Source organism: Malus domestica, chromosome 10 (genome assembly GCF_042453785.1).
Source record: "Malus domestica chromosome 10, GDT2T_hap1".
In the NCBI taxonomy this organism is placed as follows: domain Eukaryota; kingdom Viridiplantae; phylum Streptophyta; class Magnoliopsida; order Rosales; family Rosaceae; genus Malus; species Malus domestica.
In genome coordinates, this window is record NC_091670.1 from 12,330,777 (window position 1) to 12,354,982 (window position 24,206).

The 24,206-nt window shown below is 35.3% G+C and overlaps 1 protein-coding gene and 1 pseudogene across 1 annotated transcript; both read right to left on the reverse strand.

Annotated features, from left to right (window-relative positions):
• Positions 1–213: 213 nt before the first annotated feature.
• On the reverse strand, positions 214–2,107 carry LOC103402297 (disease resistance protein RPV1-like). The gene is made up of 4 exons (XM_070806161.1): positions 1,739–2,107; positions 1,328–1,609; positions 795–1,176; positions 214–692 (listed from the first exon to the last, which is right to left on the reverse strand). The coding sequence occupies exons 1-4, from the start codon at positions 2,105–2,107 to the stop codon at positions 214–216; spliced, it is 1,512 nt and encodes a 503-aa protein (XP_070662262.1).
• A 626-nt stretch (positions 2,108–2,733) lies between these two features.
• Positions 2,734–9,583, reverse strand: LOC103402296 (toll/interleukin-1 receptor-like protein; annotated as a pseudogene).
• Between the last annotated feature and the right edge of the window lie 14,623 nt (positions 9,584–24,206).

Genomic DNA, 24,206 nt, shown 5'->3' on the forward strand with positions numbered 1-24,206 from the left:
CACTAAGGATAAGGTTCATCTTGTGTTTTTTCAACAGCAGCAAAGAGAGCCAATCCTTTGTTCTCCCATTTGAAATTTTCAGGAATTTCAAAATAAAATTCATAATATCTTCCAAGCTCCTCCAAATCCTTATGACAGCTGAATCACTTTGGAATTTCATTTCCTGGAAATACGACCTGGAATTTAGATTGTTGAGAAGACATCAGAAGGAAATCAGAGAAGGGGGGAAGCCTGATCATTCACTGATTTATTTTTCATCTTTTCCCCGTCACGAGCCAAATTGTCAAACAGTCTCCGGCAATTGGACAAGTCCATCCAAGAAATCATCTGTAACTCTTTAGGTTCCATTATGTTTGACAATTTCGAAAACCCTTCTAATGATACGCAACCACTCGCATCTAGCCACCCTACTTTTGGTGGAAGTTCTGGAATTTCCTCAAGCCTTTTGCAGCCATGCAAGTAAAGTATCCTCAAGCTAATATATCTGGTAATGCTTACCGGAAAAATAACAAAATTACTTCCTGATAGATCAAGTCTGAATAAGGTAGACACACCGTCAAGAGTACCAAGGAAATTAATTTCTGATAAATTGCCTCCTTTCATATCAAACTCCTCCAGTTTTGAAAGCAATAAAGAGCCACAGTTGCTAAGTAAACTGTTTGCGTTCGTTGGAAGCAGCAAAGGATCAGGTTCTGCAGTCGATGATTATTCAAATGTCGCCTTACTTGGAAATGTGACTAGATTTGGGCATCCATGAAGATAAACAACCTTTAGATGCTGCAACTCATAAATACTGAATGGCAGAGTAGTAAGGTTTTCACATCCGAGTAAAAGTAAAGTTTGAAGACCAGTGAGATATCCAATTGATGAAGGCAATTCTTTGATGGCAGTGCGAGATACATCCATCCATGTTAAAGATCCCATCTTTCCAGCAATTTCAGGGAAATGCTCAAGCTTTCCACAATCACTAAGGTAGATAGACTCGAGACATTTCAAGCTAATACTTCTTGGAAATAATGTAAGGTTACGACATCCTTTAAGATTCAAGCGACTGAGCTTTTGAAGGAATCCAACCGAATGATCAACCTCAACCAAACTTGTACAGCCTTCAAGATTCAAGATTTCTAAGTTCGGAATCCCAGAGAAGTTTGGGGTTTTTGTTAGGAACATGCAGCTCTACAGATTTATGGATTTTAGATTTTGTAACCTCTGTCAGCCAAAAAAAGAGAGGAAAAAGTACGATCAAATGATAATCTATTTAAGAAACATAACCCATAATTTAAAAAAAAAAAATAAGATACCATCAGATGAAAATAATTTAAAGTACCTTCAACCCCTCTCCAAGTTGCAACAAGCGACTACGAGGCATATTGAGTTCAACAAGTTTTCTTGGATTGAAGGTGGATGGCAAAGCTTGTAACGGACATTCAGGCCAATCAAGTAACCTCAACTCATTAGAGAGATAAGCAACATGGTCTCCAGAAAAGCGTGCATTACGTATGAAAAGAAGTTGGAGATTTTTCATCTCTGAAAAGCTTTTAGCACTCAAGCATATCTCATCATCTGGTTCAACCAAATTTACCATGATCCCTTTGATTTTGTTTGTTCCCTATAGTATGTAAACGCAATAGTGTTATTAACAAACAAGTTTTGTACGATGTAGAAATAGTAACATAAAGTGATGCGCGTGAAGTTGAATAAAATAATACTAGGTAAATATCTATAGCATATTGCTTACCGTTTTTTCTGTTAAAACGCAGTAAACATCCTCGTGAAACCATAATCTGCTACGTTCACCAAGCTCAGTTGGCAACTCTTGACTAATGATTTCTTTACCCATCTCTTCTAACAAGTCATGCATCCAAATATTATTTCCTTTAATATTTATCATAGCCTTGTCTGTGAGTACTTCAATGCTGTACTTCGGGTTTAGGTCACAACCCTCAAGTATGGGTATGACATTATTCTGATTTTTCCCTTTAAAGAAACATGCAATGTGAAGGAAAACCTCTTTCACCGAATCTTCTAGTGCATTGTAACTTATTTTGAGAATTTCTTGAATGTCTTGGTTAGGAATTCTTTTGTAACCATCTAATGCAGCTTTCATTTGATCTGTACTTCTATTCTACCACAAAGATGTGAGTCTAAAACAATCAAAACTAATGGAAGGCCTTTAGCATAGCATACTACCGATTTTGCTAAATTTACATAATCATCATTTAAATGTCTAGTCCGTGTGAAGTCATTCCAACTCATGAAGAGGTCAAGAGCTTCATGACAATCTAACTCTTTGACCTTGTATATTAGCTTAATTTGATGAGCATTTAGCAAATATTTATCTCTTGTTGTTATGATAATTCTACTTCCAGAACCAAACCAATCACACCCTCCAACTACCTTGTTTAGTTGGTCCAATTGATTGGCATCGTCAAGAATTAGGAGAACCTCTTATGACTCAACTTTTTCTTGATCACATTGATTCCTTTATCGACATTGGTCAACTTTAATTCCGTCACCCCTAGAATTTCATAAAGAAGGTAATTTTGGAGTTTGACTAGGCCTCCATATTGCATTGATTTTTCTCTAACACTTTCCAAGAAACAACTTCCTTCGAACTCATGGGCAGTTAAATTATAAACAGCTTTAGCAATTGTAGTCTTTCCTATCCCTCCGATCCCCCATATTCTTATCATGCGAACATCATTTGCTCCAACATTCAAAAGTTTATATGTATCACGAACACATAACTCTATTCCAACTGGGTATTTCGCCACATTCAGATAGGTACTATCTAAAACTTGGACCGAAATCTCTTCAACAAAGTTTTGAATAAATTTAGATTCATGCCTACAAGTTCAAAAGCATAAAAGGGAACACGAATAATATAAATGAATGGCATTTAGCTGTGTGTTGATAAACTTTATAGGCTCAACATAATCCAGCACCAACATCGCCGATATTGTTCCAACTTAACCTCCTATTACTGATGAAATTAAGGTTCCACCATAAAACCAATTGGCAATATAGAGAGTAGCCCATCATATAAGTACATAGCAAACATTGCCCCTCACCGATGTGGGACAACTTTCAACACACCCCCGCACGTGTGGCGGATTTTCAAGCATACACGTGGACAACAACTGGGTGATGTGGAGCGCGTGTGGCCGTTGGGTTTTACACGTGGACAACCTTGCTTTGATACCATGATAAAATTAAGGTTCCACCATAAAATCAATTGGCAATATGGGGAGTAGCCCAAGATCAAATAAGCTCATAGCAAACCTTGTATCTCACCGATGTGAGACAACTCTCAACAATTACTAGGTGTTGAGCTTTATCACAAAATGTCTTGATGATACTGAGGGTGAAAACTGTCATATAGTAATTGTATATTATTTTATCATATGACAGATGTGAGATTTTATTCTCCAACATGTGTTTGATAGAAAAAGTTAGATATATATAAACAAAAACATACAGAAGCAGAAGATTACTTGAATTTTGCTAGACTAAAAAGAAACCATCTCATTCTGTCTTACTCTAGTTGTCTTTAACATTATAGCTCGACTAATACCTAAATTATAGCCCAATACTACTTGTACTAATACAATAATAATTTTGTGAGCAAGCTAGCTACCAGAGACTAGGTTTTTTTATTAAAATTTTTTTTATAAATGCTTCACATAATAATAACGAATACAGCACAACAAGTTTTCCTATAATAATTGTGAGTGAATAATACCAAAATATTATATATTCATGTTATGCTTGTGAATTGAAGCAAATATTGAGCTTATCTTACATTTGAATGTTAGGTTTGCAAGTATATAGAGGTCAGAAAAATACCCGTCGACCGTGAATGACCACCCGGACAAATTTGCTGCTTTTGTAAGAGCTTTTCTCAATCTCAACACCTTGTCCATGTTATCTTTGAATTTGAGTTCATGGTCAGCAAGTGCCTTACCGAAACTCTCTCTTTGGTTTCTCACATCTGATGGATTCACCTTGTAAAAAATTGGAAAAACCATCTGCTGCTGTTGTTCTTTACAGTGAAGGATGTGAACGAGTTCATCTAAGCACCATTTTGAGGAAGCGTAGTTTTCTGAGAAGACAATAATTGAAATCCTCGATTCCTCAATTGCTTTGAGAAGCGCTGACGATGTTTCCTCTCCTCTTTTAAGCGCCTCATCATCTATGAAAGTTTTGATTCCCCTTTGAACCAAATTATTGTACAAATGACCTATAAAATTGTTGCGGGTATCCTCACCTCTAAAACTGAGGAAGACATCATATTTCTATGAATGGGTGTAAGAAGAAGAGGACGAGGCTCCTTCATTGGTTGTTGAACTTGAATCTATGATATTTGATTACTAAAAAGGATGAGATGCTGAGAGATTAAATGCTAATGAACATGTCAAAGACTGATCTATCTCTTGTGTTATATTAAGGCCTCTTTTCTTGGCATCACATATGTGAAGAGTTGAATATCAGAGTGCGTAATGAATAAGACGAATAAGAATAATAAGAATATTATTAATAAATGAGAATGCCGAAACAGCTACAAAACCCTAAGAGGCTACATTGTGACTAACTTATTATTCTACGAGCTACAAAGCACCATATATATAGAGAACTAACCTAACCCTAATAAGCAAGAAAACGAAACCCTAATACTAATGGGCTAAGCCCAAATTCAAATAACAAAATAATCCTAAATTCCAACAACCCCCGTCAAACTCATAGCGGTATACGTCATGAGTTTGCCAACAACCAGATGCGGATGCAAGCTCCGTTACGCAGACAAGACAAGGCAAGTTCCGTTAGGCGAACACGACATGGGAAGCTCCGTTAGGCGAACATGACAAGGCAAGCTCCATTAGGCAGACATGACAAGACAAGCTCCGTTAGGCGGACATGACAAGGCAAGCGGGTGAGTAATCAAGCGAGCGAAAGTATTCCAAGTGGTGCAAGTGCAAGATTCCAATTCCAATGCCAGTGCGAACTTTCAATCAAACAAACTTCAGTTCACCAGCACACAACGTCACTTGAGTGGTCACCAATTCAAGTACTCGAGTAATCGTTGCAACAACAAGCTTCAACAGCAGGTTATTTCCATGATATCCGTGTGGGCCTCAAAGACATCAAACCAAAAAATGGGCAGTAAACAGCCTAGAACCCATTTTTCCTCTCTGCTCATGTGGGCCAAAACTTCTAACAATTTTTTTATATTTTTTTTTTCATTTCTTTTTTTTTTCCTTTTTTCCCCTAATATAGAAGCAGCAGCGGTGTAATCCGTGGAGATGGAGATGGGTGCATGTTGGTGGACAATCTGGATCTGGTACGATACGATGACTATGGGCGCGGTGGACAACAGCGGCAGGCTTGGTGACTGGGTGCACGAGCAACGGTAGTGCACAGATGGGTTTCTCAGCAATGGTCGATGGATCAGGCGATTCGGATTCAGTTAGATGTGGCGGCGAGTACTGGTATGGTGGGTTCATGCAAGCTGGGTTCAACAGGAAGGCCTAAGGTAGAGACGAACTTGATCCGAGTTTGTGATTCTCGAGTCAGAGCTTCATCAAAACCGTCTTCAAACAAATTCTTTTTCTACACTCTTTTCTTTACTTTTTCTGCAACCTAAGCCAATGACAACTGAGAACAGAACAACAAACAAACGGACAAGACAAACAAATTGATAGTGAACAGAAGCAGATTAAATCCCGAATAATAAAACGTGCTCTGATACCAAGTTGAATATTAGAGTGCGCAACGAACAAGACGAACAAGAATAATAAGAATATTATTAATAAGCGAGAATGCTGAAACAACAACAAAACCCTAAAAGGCTACATTGTGACTAACTTATTATTCTACGAACTACAAAGCACCATATACATAGAGAACTAACCTAACCCTAATAAGCAAGAAAATAAAATCCTAATACTAATGGGCTAAGCCCAAATTCAAATAACAAAATAATCCTAAATTCTAACACGAAGCAGTTTCCTTGCCATCTTCCATGTTGATGTGAAGTCAAGGAAATATAAGATGACGAAAGAAAGAGGACAAAAAAGGAATAAAATTACGAAAAGCACTTTCCTTGCAAATTGCAATTTCAAGGGGGTGACCGATGAGTAATAAACTATTAAACTTGGTAGTTTGGAAGTTCGGGAGTTTGAAATATCAAAAATAAGACAAAGTTGGGGGCTGATTATAAAGATGACTCAACTTCAGGGCCGGCCCAGGTCCGGTGCGAGCAGGACGACCGTCCTGGCCTCAGAAAATCAAGGGCATAAAAAATATTAGCATACTTTTATATGAGTTTATGTTTACAGTAAACAGTTTGATTAATTATCAAATTATTTCTTTAGTAGCATTGGTATTTGCTACATTTATTATTTATGATTATTTATGAGATTGTGGGTTTGATTCCTAGCTAGTAATGTCTCTTCTTTTATATTTTTTTTTCTAAATTATTTAACAGACACATAAGCATTTTTTGTTCTAAGGGCACCAAACTATTATATATATTAAAAACAGAAAGAAAAAAAAATAGTAAATAAACAGTGCCTCATTTCTAAAAAGTTTTAAATTCAAACTTTCTTTCTCTATCTCATTAGTGATTCAACACCAAATTTTTTTCATGAAGCATCAAATTAACATTTAAGCTCAAAACCTTGTCATCTTGATTTTTGGAACTGCGCTGCTGCCAAAAGGTGTTAGTGTGTTTTGTATTCGAATTAGGCTTTGATTTTATAAATTGAAAACTGAAAATCGATGAAAAATGAAATTAGTTGATCAATTAAGATGAGATACGTTGCTCCTTTTAGATTTGAGTACTTAGCAAATAGGAATGAGCAAGATAACCGTTGCAAACCCACTCACACTTACAACATGACTCAACTCACGTGCACAACTTAAGACACACATATACTATAACAGCTGTAATTTATATAGCCTATGAGCTAGTTCTAGTCTTAGCTGGGTCATCACAAACAATAACATAAGAACAAATAAATCCATAAATTCAACATTTAAATTGAGTGTAATATGCACAAATGCTTATATCTTTTGTCCAAATCTAGGGTTTTGAGTGTTAGAAGGTGATCTCTCAATCTATAGCTCTTCAATTTATTTTATTTTGAATTTAATCTTGGGATCGTTTATGTATTCAATTGTGCTCTCCAGATCCCATAAGTTTCCTCCCCTTTGGCTGTAATCCTTTTTTAGTCCACATATATTTTATCATCATCAATAAAATTAATTAGTTTGTAAAAAGAATTTCTGTTCATCAATCTATAAAGGGCACCATTTGAAATTTCACCCTTTGAAAACTCAGGACGGGGCCTGCTCAACGTGATTTCATGATTTCAACAATACATTTTTGAAGATCCATTTTAAAAGATCTTGAAGAAGGAAAAAAATTGTGAAAGCCATTTGGTTTTTATATATCATAACCACTTCACTATTTAGACCAATTTTTTTTTAAATTTATTATTATTATTATTATTAAGGGGAGGTGGAAGGATTCGAAATTATTACAATAACTAAAGATGCATGGGTGGAAACTCAACATCCTTTTCACTAGAATATTCAACTACATGTTAATGAACAATTATAATTAGGTGGCTAATTCACTTTTTATTTTGGGTGGTTTTACATAAAGACAAACTTTGATGTAGGCCTAATACGTAGTATTACGATATAGCTAATGGTATTTCTTTTCACTTGTAAGTAAAAAGTCTCAAGTTTGATTTCCGTAGATAGTGAGTTTGATATAACATTATTACATTCAATTGTGTGGCTTAGTGCAATTTGATTTTGATCATAACCTATTTGGTGTCTTTAATGAAGGATTATAATTTTTTAATACAAGTGATATTACTACTTTTAATTTACACAAGGGTTGGAGAGGAGGAGAGTTGAAGAGGGAAATCCTAACCACCAGTTACAACAATTGTAATTAAGTGATACTTTATTTTCAATATAGACCTTTTTTTATAATAGAAAATTAGATATGAACTCACAAAGCATTGACATGTTTTAGGAAAAACCCTCAAATCAAATTTAAAACTTTGACCATTCTCCATCCCCATCCCCATCGAGGAACAAGTTCCCCACCCTGCCCCATTACCAAAAATTATAATTAAAATATTTTTTATGACATAAACTTAGACTATTAAGAAAAATTAATAACTATAAGAATAATCATAATAGCAAATTTGATCACCAAAAAGAGCTTAATCAAGTCCACAAAACATTTTTTTAATATGAAAAAGTTGCAAGCAAGCCACATTTATTATTTTTTTATAACATATATAATTCTGAATATCATTTATATACAAGATTAATATGTATTCCAAACACCATACCAGTCTCTATCTCCGGTTTTTATCCTGGATGCCTAACTTAGCAGAGCAAAGCCCCACAGACACCCAAAACTTTTGGGGAAAATTACCATCCCGAACATATACGTATTTTCTATGCGTGCGCTTTTGATAGAAACAAGTAGCCACAATGGTTGGTTTCAATCGATTTTATCCCTCGTCATATCCATCACATAAGGTTTGTGGTATCTCTTTTCTACTTGTCAGTTTTGCTTATTTCAGAGGATGCTATTGAAGAGGATGTTTTTTTATGTGGATGACACTTTTCCAATGGTAGAAAACAATTATGTCTATGCACTCTAGTGCAGATTCAATCTTCACCGATGACCCTCCCTTTTACCATTAAGAATTTAACACACACACTAACACTATTGTTTGTAATAAAAAAAATTATGTTTTTTATTTTTCATTTTTCTTCAAATGAGACCTGATAAACTTTGACTCTCATTTCACTTTAGTATCCAAAATTTTATTTGTACCAATTTAGTACCTCAATTTATTTTTGTGTCTCATAAATGGTTAGTACTATCTTAATTAAATATTGAGGCTTAACAGAATAGTTCCGTCAGTTAATTTTTATTTTCTTATACTTTAAAATTTAAGGAAACAAATAAATCCTAAAGGGGCTATCATTGTCATTAAAAACTGTTAAAAGTCTGAGTACATTAATTAAATTTTTTAGTTTATGAAGAACTTATTCCCTCAATTTCAATTGTCAGAACAAGAACCATTAATCGGTGCAAACAAAAAAAAAAAGACATTAAATCGATACATGCTACAGTTTACAAAAACAAAATTAATTTGAAGAAAAACATAGGACTCATTCTTCATGGCCAGATGAGAGGCGTTAAAATTAAACTAAACAAAGTAAAGGTACATTATTTATATGCAAGAGTACGACCAAAAACATGTTTATATATGCATATCATTAGGTGTCACCAAGGCACAAAGCGATCCATAAGCAAACGCACAGTGTCTTCTGAAAGCGACGAAGAGTCCAAGTCCCTCTGTATCTGAACCATCCTGCTGCTCTCCTTTCTTGCTTCCTTAAACTCTTTTTGTTCTTGTTGTTGTTGTTCGACTTCATCCCCGTCTCCTTGTTTGGCTTTCGATGACAACAACAATCGCTTCTTAGCCCCTACCCTTTCTTTCAGCTTACCCAGCTCGCTCATCCAGACCTCTACCACTGCAGCCATAATTTTGAAACTACTTGAATGCCTGAAATATGGTGTGTAGTTTTCTCTATTGGTTTTTTGGTTTATCAAAGCTAATGAGGAGAGCTGGTTACCATGCCTCAAGGGTTTATATAGAAGAAGAAAAAGCCGTGGCCTTCCTGTGGTTCGGAAGAAAAATCAGTGTGTACCGCCACGGCCGTTGGATACACGGTCGCACACAGGATATAAATTTAGGGATATTCGAGGGGAGAGAGAGAAAGAGAGAGAGAGCACACAGGATATAAAATTAGAGATATTCTAGGAGAGAGAGAGAGAGAGAGAGAGAGAGAGGAGACGTGGGGTATAGGGATTCCAGTGAATGTAAAGCGTCCCCGTGGCGCACGCAACTTGCTTGTTTAGATTGTGGGCGACTAGGCAATTGGTATATTAGTATTCATCTTTGTTCTAAATATTTCCACTTAACACCGCCTAAGAGGTTGGTCATCGCCCTAATTAATACTTAGGTATTTAAAAATTAAGAAATGAAATCTAGACTTATTGAGGTGCACGCCTAGCCCTCCCAGACCTGTCTAGACACCCACCTAGATCCAACTTACTTAGACGGAAAATAGATAACTTTCATTTTACATTTGATTTTTTTAATAAATTGTAAAAAACTTGTTGCATACTTAAATGAACACTCATTATATCATTGTTCCCCATGTTTTCATTATGTTCCAAAACTTCATAATATATATGTCATTCTATTTTATAGTTTATGATGAAATTATATATATTTTAAGTATAAGCAGACATTTATTTATACGAAATATGATAAATTTACTGAATTTCGTCTAGTCCGTCTTGCCTAGCCGCTTAGGCGCTAGGCCACAGCCAGCCGCCTGACTTGCATCTAACGCTTTTTGGAACCTTACTATTCACCAATAAGATTCCTTTACATATTTCATATTTGGTTTTATGTGGATTTTACAATGGTACTGTTATTGGCACTCTAAACGTTACTCTACACTTCTCTTTATATAAATATTTGTTCGTTTTTATAAATTTAGAGTAAATGATGAATATTTCATGGTGGCAATAAAGTCTTTCTAAAAATAGTTTATTAAACCTGAAATAGGGGGGTAATCACACGGCAGAAAGTTAACATTCTAGGCTAATAAGAAGTTAAGCTTCTATGTCTATTGTCAACCGGTTCTCTAGTGAAACTTCCGAGTTATTCCATATGTGAAACCAACGGACAATATGCGCTCTGCGTGTAATGATATGTGTACCACAAGTGTGGTGAACAAAATTTGGATTGCCTGCTAATCAGTGTCCTTACTATTTTTATCCACACGGACAAAACATGCTTCTTTTTGTATTTTTGCTGGAACAAACAAAATATTCTTTCCCCTTTACACACAGTGTATTCTGTGGTCCGTAACTAACGAAATAATACTTCTCTTAATAAAATTACTGTATCTGAAATGACTATTATAGCCTTTTATGTTAAGGGTATTTTGTGGTCCATAACTACCAAAATAATGATTCTCTTAAAAAAATTAGTGTATATGCAAAATAAAAAAATTTGTAATATCATATGAGTACTTTTTTTTTTAATTTGTCATATAATTAAAAGTTTAAGCGATTTGTCATATTAACTTTTAAAAATTATTTATTTGTCATTTCACCGTAACTAAGGACGGACGCACTCTAAGACCACCATAGGCAAAGGCCTACCCTCACTACGGATCTCCCTAACTAACTTTCTAAATAATTATGTATTATACTTTTTTTGGATAAATTTAATATTATACTTCTTTTAGTTTATACAAAACTCTTAGGATCTGCTTGGTACTCTACTTGAACCCAACTTTTTAAACTCAAAAACAAATTTTAAGTTTTAGGCCTTAAAAACTTGTTTGGTATGACCATTTTTGAAAACTGAACTCAAGACTAACTCAAAAATATAGTCTATTCTCTAAAAACATAAAAATTGAGTTTTTAAAATTTAAATTCACTCATTTCTTTTCTCTCCCTCCTCCCCTCTTACTTAAAATCTATCTCTCTCTTTTCTTCTTTCTATCTCCCCTTCTCTCTTTTTTTTTTTTTTTTTACCTTTTTCGTCTCTCATCCAATCCCTTCATTCTCTCGGTTCTTTCTCTCACTCATCTTCCTCTCTATCTCCTCTGATCCTCTCTCTTCTTTCTCTTTCCTCCAATCATGTCTTACTGTCTCCTCTCTCCTCTCTCCTCTTTCTCCCTCGACCCCCTCTTTTTGGATCTCTTTGTCCAGTTTATATTGTAAAATTTAAAGGCTTGTTTGGTATCCTATTTGAAAATTTTTATAATTTCTCAAAACATTTCTTAAAAATTTTTCTTGAAAACAATTTTCTTTAAGACTCAAAAACTTGGTTGGTATGTGATTTAAAATTTTTAAATCTTACAACTAAAATTGGACAAAAGATCCATAAAAAGGGGGTCGAGAGAGAAAGAGGAGAGAGGAGGAAAGAAAGTAAGAGATGATTGGAGGAAAGAGAAATAAGTGAGAAGATCGGAGGAGATAGAGAGGAAAATGAGTAAGAGAAAGAATCGAGAGAATGAAGAGAGCGGATTGGAGGAGAAACGAAAAACGTTAAAAAAAAGGGGGGGGAGAGAGAAAGAAGAAAAGAGAGATAGATTTGGAGTGAGAGGGGAGGAAGGAGATAAAAGAAAGGAGTGAGTTTAAATTTAAAAACTCTAAAAGCTCACTTTTTGTGTTTTTAGATAATAAACTATATTTTTTTAGTTAGTCTTGAGTTCAGTTTTTGAAAATAGTCTTACCAAACAAATTTTTAAGGCCTAAAACTTAAAAATTGTTTTTGAGTTTAAAAATTTGGATTCAAGTAGAATATCAAACAGGCTCTAAAAATTTTAAATCGTATATCAAACTAGTTTTTAAGTCTTAAATAAAATTGTTTTCAAGAAAAGTTCTTAAGAAATGTTTTGAGAAATGATAAAAAATTTCAAATAGGATACCAAACAAACCCTTAGTTTCTATTCACTAATAGTTAAAATACGAGGTCTTTTTTTCTTTTTAAGCCCAATAACACTCATCCTAAAAATAAATTTACAATCTTTTTTTAAAAACAAATCAATAACTCTTAAAATTAAAATCTAAAGTCTAATTTAATTTTATCAAAAAAATAATATTCTTTTACGTTGCCAACTGAGGAATAATAAACATTGAGTTTTTCCTACTCCGCTTTTTGAAATTTTATATATTTTCTCTTTGTTCTCTTTAACTTTTTACTAAATTTTTAAAGTTTCATATATTTTGTTCACCAAATTCCCAATCCATTCTTCTCATTTTTGTTTGAAAATTCCCAATCTATCATGTATTGACTTGAAGTTATGCTAGAGATAGCGTCTACTTGAGCCATATTTTGAGACCACATTATATAACAGTTAATGGTTGGATTACTTCTTTAAATCACTAAAGAAGGAATTCAATCATCAACGAGGTCACATTATATGGTCTACAAACATAGTATACCTAACATTTTTTAGTGACTTGATATTGAAAGGTTAATTTCTTTTAATCCTCTTTAATTTTATATTAATTACTTTCTATATTGACTTGAGAATGGAAGGTTAACTTCAACATAGAAAAAACATTTAGAGCCTCAAAAAATTTAATTATCTCACAATTGCAAGCATATATTATACTCTCTTGTAAATACTAAATATATAGGGAATTGTTATGGGCACTCCACAAATCTCATTTTAATTCCCACAAGCGTATTTTTCTTTCTAAATAAAGAAAGTTTGGACTACAAAACAAGAATTTCGAAGTGTCAATTACAATTTCCTTTATTTAATCTTTTAACATTTATGTGAGACCCTTCCTCACCTAAATCCTGGCTCCCCCATTGACCATAACTCCATTAGGTTTTTGATGCGAAAATCAACTTAACACACGAATTTAACCCTTTTTTGACAACTGTAATATAAGTATAAGTAGGGATCGTTCTGGACCGGGGATTATGAGGGCTTGCTAATAACCTCTAAACTAACTCAAAAACATAAAACTAAACTTAAAAATACTTAACAAGACTCACAAGACTCAAAGCAAACTTAAAATACTCAAAACAGCTTAAAACAACTAAATAAACTTAGACACTAGGAATGACCTTGGACGAAAATTGACTTTTACTTGAATCACAACAATTAAAAACACAAATTAAAACAGATTCTAACTAATTAGACACACTAAAGTAAAGGGGGATTGAGTTTTGGACGAAGTTGAAACAAACAAACAAGTATGAAAAACTAGACAGATTGTAAAACAAATTTGAGAAATAAGATGATGGATGGGATAGCTAGAGGCTTTTTCTCCACACATGATATGTATGCAAATAACTCGATTTCCAGTTACTACTTCATTGAATTATGAATGACAATGCTCCAAATTAACTGTGACATCACTAGTTAACCCTCAGATTTTCCTTGTTTTATTGGATTGGACGACATCATTCGACAACCTAAAACATTCTTCTAAAGTTCCCTACATGACATCATAATAGAGATACAATCAAAGATCATTACGTTCAATGAAAATCATAAGCATTGACAAAACACTTGCAACTATGACATCATGTCACTCATGCTAGGAATCGAACTTAACGCGATCGTTTATAAGCGACCTTCACTACATGTGAATATAAGTTTGTAACGATTATGTGAAACTTCCTTATATTCTAGCAACGGATTTATGCATGCCAATTAAGTGTCGACCCTTAATTAACAAATACAAATAAGTTATCAATCAAATAGTTAAGCCAATTGCATTCACGATTCAAGAGTTCATAACTGGAATTTATCAAATTATATTGCACATATAATCATGGCTTTGAAATCACCCCTAGCCAAGAGGGGTTTAGCCACTCATATTTACAACAAAACGAAAGGAAATGAATTTAAACATTAGAAACAAAAGAAAGAAAACATCTAAACACTCCAACGATCCAAGTTGGACAGCAAGCACATCCAAGCACTTTCCTTCCCTTCCTTTGCTACGGCACAAGGTGTTGGTGAGTGTTTGAAGGTTTGTTTGTATGGAGGAATAGATGTGTTTGGATAAAGGTTGTATTGAAATGGGGATGAATGATCAAGCAAAAAACTAAGCTCTATGGCTGCCACACACACTTCCTTTTATAGAGGAAGTGCACGGCAAGGAAGGTGAATTGGTGGTGTGTGCAATGATTCAAAGGTGAAAATGAAGTAATGATGCAAAGCATGGGGGTAAAATGGAGTGGTGTTGCAGCAATGAGTGCAAGGAGTGGTGTTGAAATGATTCAAAGGTGAAAGGGAAGTGATGATGCAAAGCATGGGGGGTAAAATGGAGTGGTGTTGCAGCTAGGGAACATGAATGATTGTGCACATGGTATAGAAAGGAAAGGGAGGTGGAATGGTGTAGAAATGAGTGCAATTATTCAATGTAATGGTGCATAAAATCAGATATAATGGAGGGTACAAGGAATGGTGCTGCAATGAGTGAATGGAGTGGAGGTTAAAGTGATGAAATATGGTATATGAAATCTGATATGGTGGAGGAGACAATGAATGTGCACGGCATAGGCAAGGAAAGTGAAAGAGTGGTGCATCAATGAGTGCAAGGAGTGGACAAGAATATTGTGCACATGGTAGACAAAGGAAAGGAAATGGTATGGTGCAGCAAATGAGTGCATGAAGTAGACAAGAATAGTGTGCACGGCATGGGCAAGGAAAGTGAAGGATAACATCCCTTTGCAGCTGTCCATGTGCCTTCAAACTTGATTTTCTGCACTCTTTGCCATGTGTTCCAGCTCACTTCTCATGTGTGTGTGCTGTCATGTAATCATCATCTCCGCATAACATCATTTCAGCTAGCAATCAAACATTTTCTGCCCATGCTGTGTCTTTCCTTTGCTTGTGTGTGTGTTGTCCTCTTTTTTCTTTCCCATATGCCATGTATGAATGTTGTCTCTCTGTCTTTGCATGTGTGTGTGCTGTTTTCTGTCTTTATTTCCACATGTACCAGCTGTTACACTTGCACACACATGTTCTTCATCATTTCAGCTAGCAATCCACCCATTTTCTGCCATCACATGGCAGCTATTATGTTTGTAGTTGTAGGTCAACATACTTGCACATACACATGCTAATTTCCAGCCTTCTAATCTTTAAAAACGTCCATCCTCATGTCTCCATTCTTGCACTATCCAATCTTGGCCCAAAAATGCTTCAAAATGCTCCAAATTGCACTTTCTTGCCAACTTTGTTATTAGGACCTATAAACACACGAAAATAGCTTAAAATATATAATTAACTATGAAATAACAACATAAATGCACAAGAACAATCTAACTAAGTCACATAAATATGCTCCTATCAGTTTTTCATCTAAAATAAGTCATGTCCCTTGCACACGACTTATTTTCAAAGTTATTTTGGACACTTCAACTCCCTACTCCGCTCCCCCTTTAAGATTATTCTTTACATTTCAAGGTTATTTTGGACATCTCAACGCCCTCTTTTTTTTAATGAACATGATTGGTCATGATGAATTTTCAACGTTTGTAATTAGTTAAACTCTATGTTAGTGAGCCTAATGTACTTTTTTACTAGTTCACTATTGGAACCAAATTTACGCACCATCGTGTGTAGAGGAGATGCACTAACTCGAATACCTGTAAAAGAACAAACGATCGTAAGACCACTTTTTCACCAGTGGGGTACCAGACAAGGTTTCTCTAACGATCAAGTTAGTAAGCAATTTATGAGATTCAAGCAGTAGACAAGAGAATACAGTATGTGATAGTTGCGCTACCAGAGATGAACCCTAGAAGGGTGTATTTATAATAGTTGAGAGAAAGTCCTTTTAGGATATAGAATCCATGTAAACTGGAAAATCCCATAGGATATCTAGGAATAGATATTGCATACTTTTAAGAGTGATTATTTGTGGCGCACGTCAATTTCTAGATTTTAGGAATTTCTATGAATATAGAAAACTTATTTAATCCATGGTCGAATTAGGTTTCCATATCTTGCAGAACAAGAATGGTTAATCTCAGCGAAATCGACGGACTTCGCCTATCATTCCGGAACACAGGATGTGGTGGCATCGCTGCTCTAGCAATACAGCTTAGTTTGATAGAAGTTGTTGAGTCCATAATCAAAACTCTGAGGTATTCATATTCCGACCCATCTTACTACAGCCTTAGAAAATCATGGTCCTGCAATTTTCCATAACTATGTATCTGAAAGGGTTGTTCTGCTTGAGGATGGATAGTTATCTAAAAGCCATTTCTTTCAAAGTAAATCAGAATATATACTATTTAAAGTTATCCTAACACGTGGCAGCCTTACTTCATAATCGTTGCAAGGTAATTGAGACGTTCTCAATTCAAGCGTATGCTCTTGAGAATCGTGCCATATATGTTGCAATGATGAGGATGTCTTAGTTGCGTGTGTTCGAGAAACGAGGTACTGCTTTTTATGTTTCCATTCGATTATGGCTGTCGAATTCGTAGATCTTGAGGCATGACGATTTGGATTCAACGGTAAGATGACTCCAAAATATCTCTTATAGATTTCTTCAGATTTCTTCTTTGTTTCCTTCACATTTCCAAGCGCTGAAGCCTCCACTTTTATTCTGAAATTTCAACATAAACTTCTTGCGAGAAATCCTCACCTTTAAGTTCTTTTCCCAAACCTTTCAAATCGAGAAATATCTTCTTCCAATGTTCTTCCTACTTATGCTGCCAATTATGACTCTCAGAGTGCAACGCAAGGAAGAGGGCTAAGTTTCCGTTTAACCTCGCAGGGATTTCCTAAACGACTGTAAGGTTTGGTGGGAAGCTGGACATAATACCTAGGCAACCTTGCCTAAATCTTCAAATCTTGATCGTCCGCATAAGATATGCATGTGATATTTAGACTTAGACTTGAAATTCCCTTTGTCAACCCTTCTAAAAGAGATTTTGGTATGCTACAATGTCGCGTTCTGCAATCTTACTCCTGCCACCTTTCACATTATCACATGCTTTGAGCTACTGAATAAATGGTATAAAGTAGACCTTGGGCTTCAGGAATTTTGCCTGATGTACACCATACAGAAGAGTTCAGAGATATATTCATTCTTCCAATCATGGCCAAGTCTTCAATGGGGAGCGTACATTGAGAATGCGACATCTCTGGGTTCAAGTCTGGAATTCTACGTCTGTTAACTTACAATGAGACAATGATGTGAAAAACATCGGATTATGTCAACCAAGGCTTCAAGTTCATTCCTACAGTATAGAGCACAACAGGGACGCCATCATCAAGCGATGCTTTGAATATCCCATCTCCTAGCCACTCTAGATTAGCGTGGAAGACGCTAAAAATGAGATATGTTCAAACGAAACTCCAGAGTGCTTAGGATTGAGAAGAAGAAGAGGAAAAGGTTCATTTATGCCATAAAGAAGTCCAGCAAGGGTAGGCTGCTAAAGAGGAAATCCGTTGAGGAGGGGAGCTCTGCAGTTCTGCAAGCGAACATTAATTAGGCTTTCAAAACTCAACCATCCACTCCGTTTGAGTTTAGGCTCATTGAGGCAGAGCAGCGGTAGACCTCATTGTTCCCAGCGATTAGAGAGGAAGAAGAGAGAAAGTTATCTCTAAGTGAAGATCGAGGTTTCTTCGATGCCCATGAGAGCATAATCTTCGAGGTAGCAGAACAATAACAGCAAGAAAACATAGAGAGTTACCACATTAACAATACCAATCAAAACAACAACAACAGCAAGACTAACAACAACAAGACTAACAACAAAAACACCAAGAAGAACATCGACAACAACAACAAGTAGTGACATGCTCCAACTTCAACTCTAAATCTAAGTGAGATAATGGGTTCTCAACTTTGATTCTGCCCCAACTCTGACAGCCGTTCCAATAGATACGTCGGTAGGTAATCCTATATAACCCATTTTGATGCTTGCCAGAGAAGTAGGTTCTTCTGTTGCAGTAGCAAACTAAGTTTAACTTCCTATGAGCCTCAGACATGCTTGGAATCGGCACGCTATTCCATTAATACAGTGGTCTACATAACGTAGAGCATATCTAAGCGATAATCTGTGCAGTCATCGCTCACATAATATGTAGTAAGTCCCTATTCGCCTTTTATTATATTTTTATTGATTTCTTGTACTTTTTCCTCATTCCCATAAACTTGTGAAAACAGGCTCATGTGGGGACAAAGGCAACACTCCTTAATTAAACTGAGAAGATTCGCAAGCTAGATGCAACCAACCAAAGCAAACTTGGATGCAAATTTTAGTTGGAGAATGAGCTACAGAAAAGATCTACGAAGCTAAAGAAGGTGCTAGCGGACAAACAGACAACAGAGCATTCCTATGAGGTTGAGTAGGACGGCTTGGTTAAACATATGGTCTATGAAAAGAACAATACTAACTAGGTTCATAGAGGAGTTGGAGCAAACTTTGAAGGCTAAATGATGAGGTGGAGTACACACTGGCTTTAGAGCGGAGTAATTGAAACACAAATCGCGTCATCCTCTAATAGAACTTAGAAAGACTTCAACATGCAGCGGGGTTGAAGAATGATGCCCATACTGAGGCTTTTCAACAAGCAAGAGATGAAAATGATGCAGAGTTGACAGATATCCAAGCAATTTTCCAAGATACCTTTGAGTTGAAGTACGTCGAAAGCTATGACTTAGGCTACATCATTGGTTTTGTTGGATGGGACCACCAAGATGGTTGGGATGCCTACAACAAGATGTCAAAGATAAAGAAAGCCAACTTTCTCATTCCTCCCAACATGTGAAACGAAATTGTAGAGCTAGAGGCGTTTGAGCGAACCAGATTGAGTGATGACTTTGATGATGGATCCCGAAGTCACTCCACCTGCCAACTTCAAAGTTGCTCCCGACTTTCCGTCTGCTGCTGAAAAAGGTAAGGTTATTGATGCTGCAGCTATTTTTTATAATGAGGGTTAATCGTAGTTTTTAGTTTGAAGTGTTTTTAGACAATTTTTGTTGCTATAAAGAGGGCATGTCCTTTCCAAAATTGAACAATCGACTTTTTGCCTTAGTCATGGACTTTGGCTGTTTAAGTTTATGGACCGAATCTCCTTGCATATCTTTTAGTCAAGTAATTCTACTCAAATCTTTAAGCCTGTTAGAGTATAATACTTAGAACTTTTCATCCCTTACTTCCTTACACAGAATATAGTTTAGTCCGACCATATTTCCAAAGTAAACCAACTTTGAAGTTTGAGTCATAGATGTTATCTCTTAAGTTGTTAAAAAAAAAAAAAAAAAAAAAGAAAACCAAATTTCCACTCCACCATGTGTGGAGGAGATACACAAACAAACTCAAATACCTATAGAAAAACAAACTATCATAAGATCACCATTGCACCGGTAGGGTACCGGCCAAAGGCTCTTCGATGGTCAAGTTAGTAAGCAATTTATAAGACTCAAGTAGTAGGTAAGAGAATTGAGTATGCGATAATTGTGTTACCAGAGATGAACTCTAAAATGATGTATTTATACTAATAGAGAGATAGTCCTTTTAGGTTATACAATCCGTTTTAAATTAGAAGAATGTCAGAGGATAACTAGGAGTTGATATTGCATCCTCTTATAAGTGTAATTACTTATAGCACACGCCAATCCCTAAATTGTAAGAATCTCCAAGAATATAGGAAAGTAATTAGATCCCTGATCAGATCAAGTTTTCATATCTTGGGAAACAAGAATGGTTAGTTTCATTGAAGTCAGAGTACTTCACCTACCTTTTCGGTACATAGAATGCGGTGGCATCACTAGTCCGTCGGTGCAACTCACTTTGATAAGAGTTGTTGAGTCCATGATCGAACTTCTAAGGTATTCATATTCCGATCCATCATACTCTGACTTTGGAAAATCATGGTCCCACATTCACCATAAGTTTATGAAACGAACGTGACATGTTTTTTCGTATCAAAAGATAAGTAGAGAACTTGTAAAAGGGAAGTCAAGCTGAAAACCAATTTATCACTCACCCCTAATGCACATATATAGTTGTATAAATATAATGAATGAATAAATGAATAAACTTGTGAAAAATAAGGTCAAAAGTCCAAAATAACTTGCTTTTGGATGTAAAACTTAGGGGTGTGCTATCCACACACGATTGTTTACTTCTCACACAACTTATTAATTTTCAATTGTCGGATCGGATGAATTGAAGAATATCAAAAGATAGAAAAATCATAAGGGGTGTGTGAGAAATAAAAAAATATGTGTTAATAGCACACCCCAAAACCTAACGGAATTAGGTTGAGATGACAAATTAATGATTTTAGAAAATTCATATGACAAATTAAAAACTATGTAAAAGTTCATATGACTTTTTTTTTTTAAATTCTTTTTTCCTTACTTGGAGTTGGAGCCCTTCAGCATAAAAAAAAAAAAAAAAATATATATATATATATATATATATATATATATATATATATATAACTAAAGGTTGTATAGTAATTTAAACTAGAGAGTTTTAACGAAAAACATGCGGTACTATTCACTTTAATGAAAAACCACATTTTTACACTAAAAACTAAAACATGATATTATTCATTTTACCTTTTATTTTGTCCTTATCGTTAAAACTCAAAGTTTTCAAGCATTTTTCATTAGTTTTCTTTTTAAACTAACCTACCTTCTTACCCACCCCATCTTTTATCCTTTTTAACACTTTTCATCAGCATAGCATGTTGAAAGTTACTAGATATGTTACAATGAAAGTCTTCCATATGCATAATCAGTGTTCTAAAAAACACCCTAGGCGCTGGGCGCCTAGCAACCGAGACGTTTTTGGGCAAATCGCGTGGAAAAATCGAGTTGGGCCTAGGCGGCACCTAGGTTGGCTAGGCGGGCTGGGCGGCTAGGCGGGCTAGGCGATCCTAGGAGGTTTATTTATTTATTTTTTATTAATTGCGTTCTTTTTTCTTTTTTGGTTTCATGGTGGTATACTTATGGAAATGGTGTATCTAATTTGCAAATGATGGATTTACTACAAGTTCATCCAATACTTATGGAAATAGTGTACCTAATTTGCATTTTATCATTATTTTATTATCCATGCAAATATAGTTTTTTTTAGGTGTCAATATGCACTTATTTACAAGATATACAAGAAATTTACTTAAATCTGCCTAGTTGTCGCCTAGCCGCCTAGGCGCTAGACGCTAGCCTACCGCCCAGTTAGCACATAACGTTTTTTAGAACCTTGTGCATAATACATCTACTTTTTAACGAAGAGGATATTTTCATTGATATTTTTAAGTACAATCCAATGCAAACATCAAATCAATTTGTCTTTTGGGTCCCAATATATCTTCATCAAAGCTTTCTTATAGTAATTTTGCAGTCACATTTGACCACTAAGAAATAGTTTTCTTGGTTTTTCATGTGACACCAGTGTCATGTGCACATGGCTGTGGGGTTAGTGTTGTGCGTGCCATAATCACACTTGACATATGCGATATTTTAGTCGAAATCCTTGGTTGCACACTTGCTAAATATTGTTTCTTGTGGAACCATCAGACGGCTAGTATTGTTTCTTGTGGAACCATCAGACGGCTAGTACTGTAGGGGAAACTGATAGAGACAAACATTGTAGGCCTTAAACCATAATTTCAGTGTTAAAACTTCAAACCTTACGACGTTTTTACAGCAGAGAAAAAGCTTCAAGAGCCAGCGATAAAGAAAAGGAAAGCGTGACAAAGTTACATTCTTCAAGGGCTACAACATTCAACAGTCGAGTTCTACCCTCCTTGTGATTGACCAGAACCAACATTAGTGGCTGAGGCATTTGAGGAAAGGGTTTGATCCTTTTGGGTCCGCTTGTTCATCTCGTTACTCCATATGTCTATTATATTGCTCAATATGCTCGAGGATCATATTACTAATATCATCTGCTCGAATAGTTACAAAGAGTCTTTCTTTGTTTTTGGAAGAAAAAAATTCATGCTTGGAGAATGACTAAATAATATGAAAATTAATGATTAAATTATTATTTAAATATTGATTAACGTGTTTATTTTTTATTAGTAAAACGTCAAATACAGTGTCATTTTTTATATTTTATATTTTATTATTCCAACACAGCCACAGAAAAATGAAAAAACCATACTGAAATAATTACATTGCAAAGCGAAGAGAAAAACAGAGAAAAAAGATGACAGTTAATCAAGGGCTAAACCACTCTACTAGCATGGAAACTGAATCCTCAGAACAGTGTGACAAGAGCGAGTTGACACGCGCAACTCGGCCGAAAACAGGAGCTAACACGGCCGAGTTCATCCCTTCTTTTACCACTACATCCTGCTCAAACCCAACAGCAACAGTAGCAGACTGAGATGAGGCCGAGCCATTAGAGGAAAGGGTCTTATCCCTTTTCTTCATCTCATTACTCCACATGTACACCTGCACAGACATGATCACTCGATACCTTCCTCACCAGCCAAAATGGCTAGAGTGTTGAAGAAAATTCCTCAACTTGAAATGCTTCTTGTGAAATTCGAATGGGGAATATTTTGAAGGTTGGATATTTTGGAAGGTAGGAAACTCAGGTGGTCTTTTTATATTATATATTAAAAAAAGTGCAAATATGTATGTCTGTGGGCTTTAAATTTTGATAGGAAACAAGTACCCACGATGGTCGGTTTCAGTCTGCATGTTAATTCCAAAACCACTGCAAGCTAGTGGTATTAGTATTACCATTGTTTTAAGTGGAGTTATGGGAATCAAAACATCGGGCAATTTGTTTGGAAAATGATCACTAGCTCATTGTGAAGTTAAGTTCACATCTTTCTTTATTGTAAAATACTATCGTTTGTTAAAAAATAAATAAAAATTAAAAAAAAAATAGTGAGGTGATTTTTAGGAGTTCAGCTGAGTATCAACCTCACCAACTACCATCTTTTTTTTCTCGAGTGGTAATTGCCTTCGAAAAGGTCTCATCTCGAGTCACTCAAATTTGTTATGAGAGTTTTTCCACCCCTAAAAAGCTCTCCGGTCCATATAACAGTTCGAGTGCATTTTTATTCCTAATTAAACTAAATAGCCCAATTTGTATTAAAATATTATTAAAAAATTATAAAATAATGTAAGATAATTTTATTTTTAATTTCGGATGAATGTAAAAGATTGGTTGAAAGTATTTGAAAATATTGAAATGTGGGGTAAGGTGAAAGAACGTGATTAGGTATTTATAGAAAGAAAAATAATATTTTTTGTATTTTGATTGATTTTGATCATTTTTGTATTTATTTTGTACTTTAATTAATCTGACATCATCATTGCATCACATGGCCTAAGGGCTAGGCTAGTCGATTTTAGCCCGGGTGAGCAACTGAGCTTGGAATAGGGTGGAGTTTTGGGGAGAGGCAGATATTTAATCCAGAATCCTCTAGGGGATTTGAGAGGAGTGACAAAAGGCCTCCATTTAACAAATGTAAAGATATTATTGTATTTGTGATGAGTACGATACTTATACGTGGGTAGTCAATTATGGTGTAGCTTATTGTAAGGATATATTCAGAAATTGACCAGTAATGATGAAAATACAAAACCTCAATTGCTAAACGATTAC

Excerpts from the sequence above, each read along its gene's own strand:
- LOC103402297 (XM_070806161.1), bottom strand. The coding sequence starts at position 2,107 with ATGAAAGCTGCATTAGATGGTTACAAAAGAATTCCTAACCAAGACATT. Across the intron at positions 1,177-1,327 it reads AACTTGGAGAGGGGTTGAAG|AGCTGCATGTTCCTAACAAA; the intron begins GTACTTTAAATT and ends ATAAATCTGTAG. Across the intron at positions 693-794 it reads CCTTACTACTCTGCCATTCA|AACCTGATCCTTTGCTGCTT; the intron begins GTATTTATGAGT and ends CATCGACTGCAG.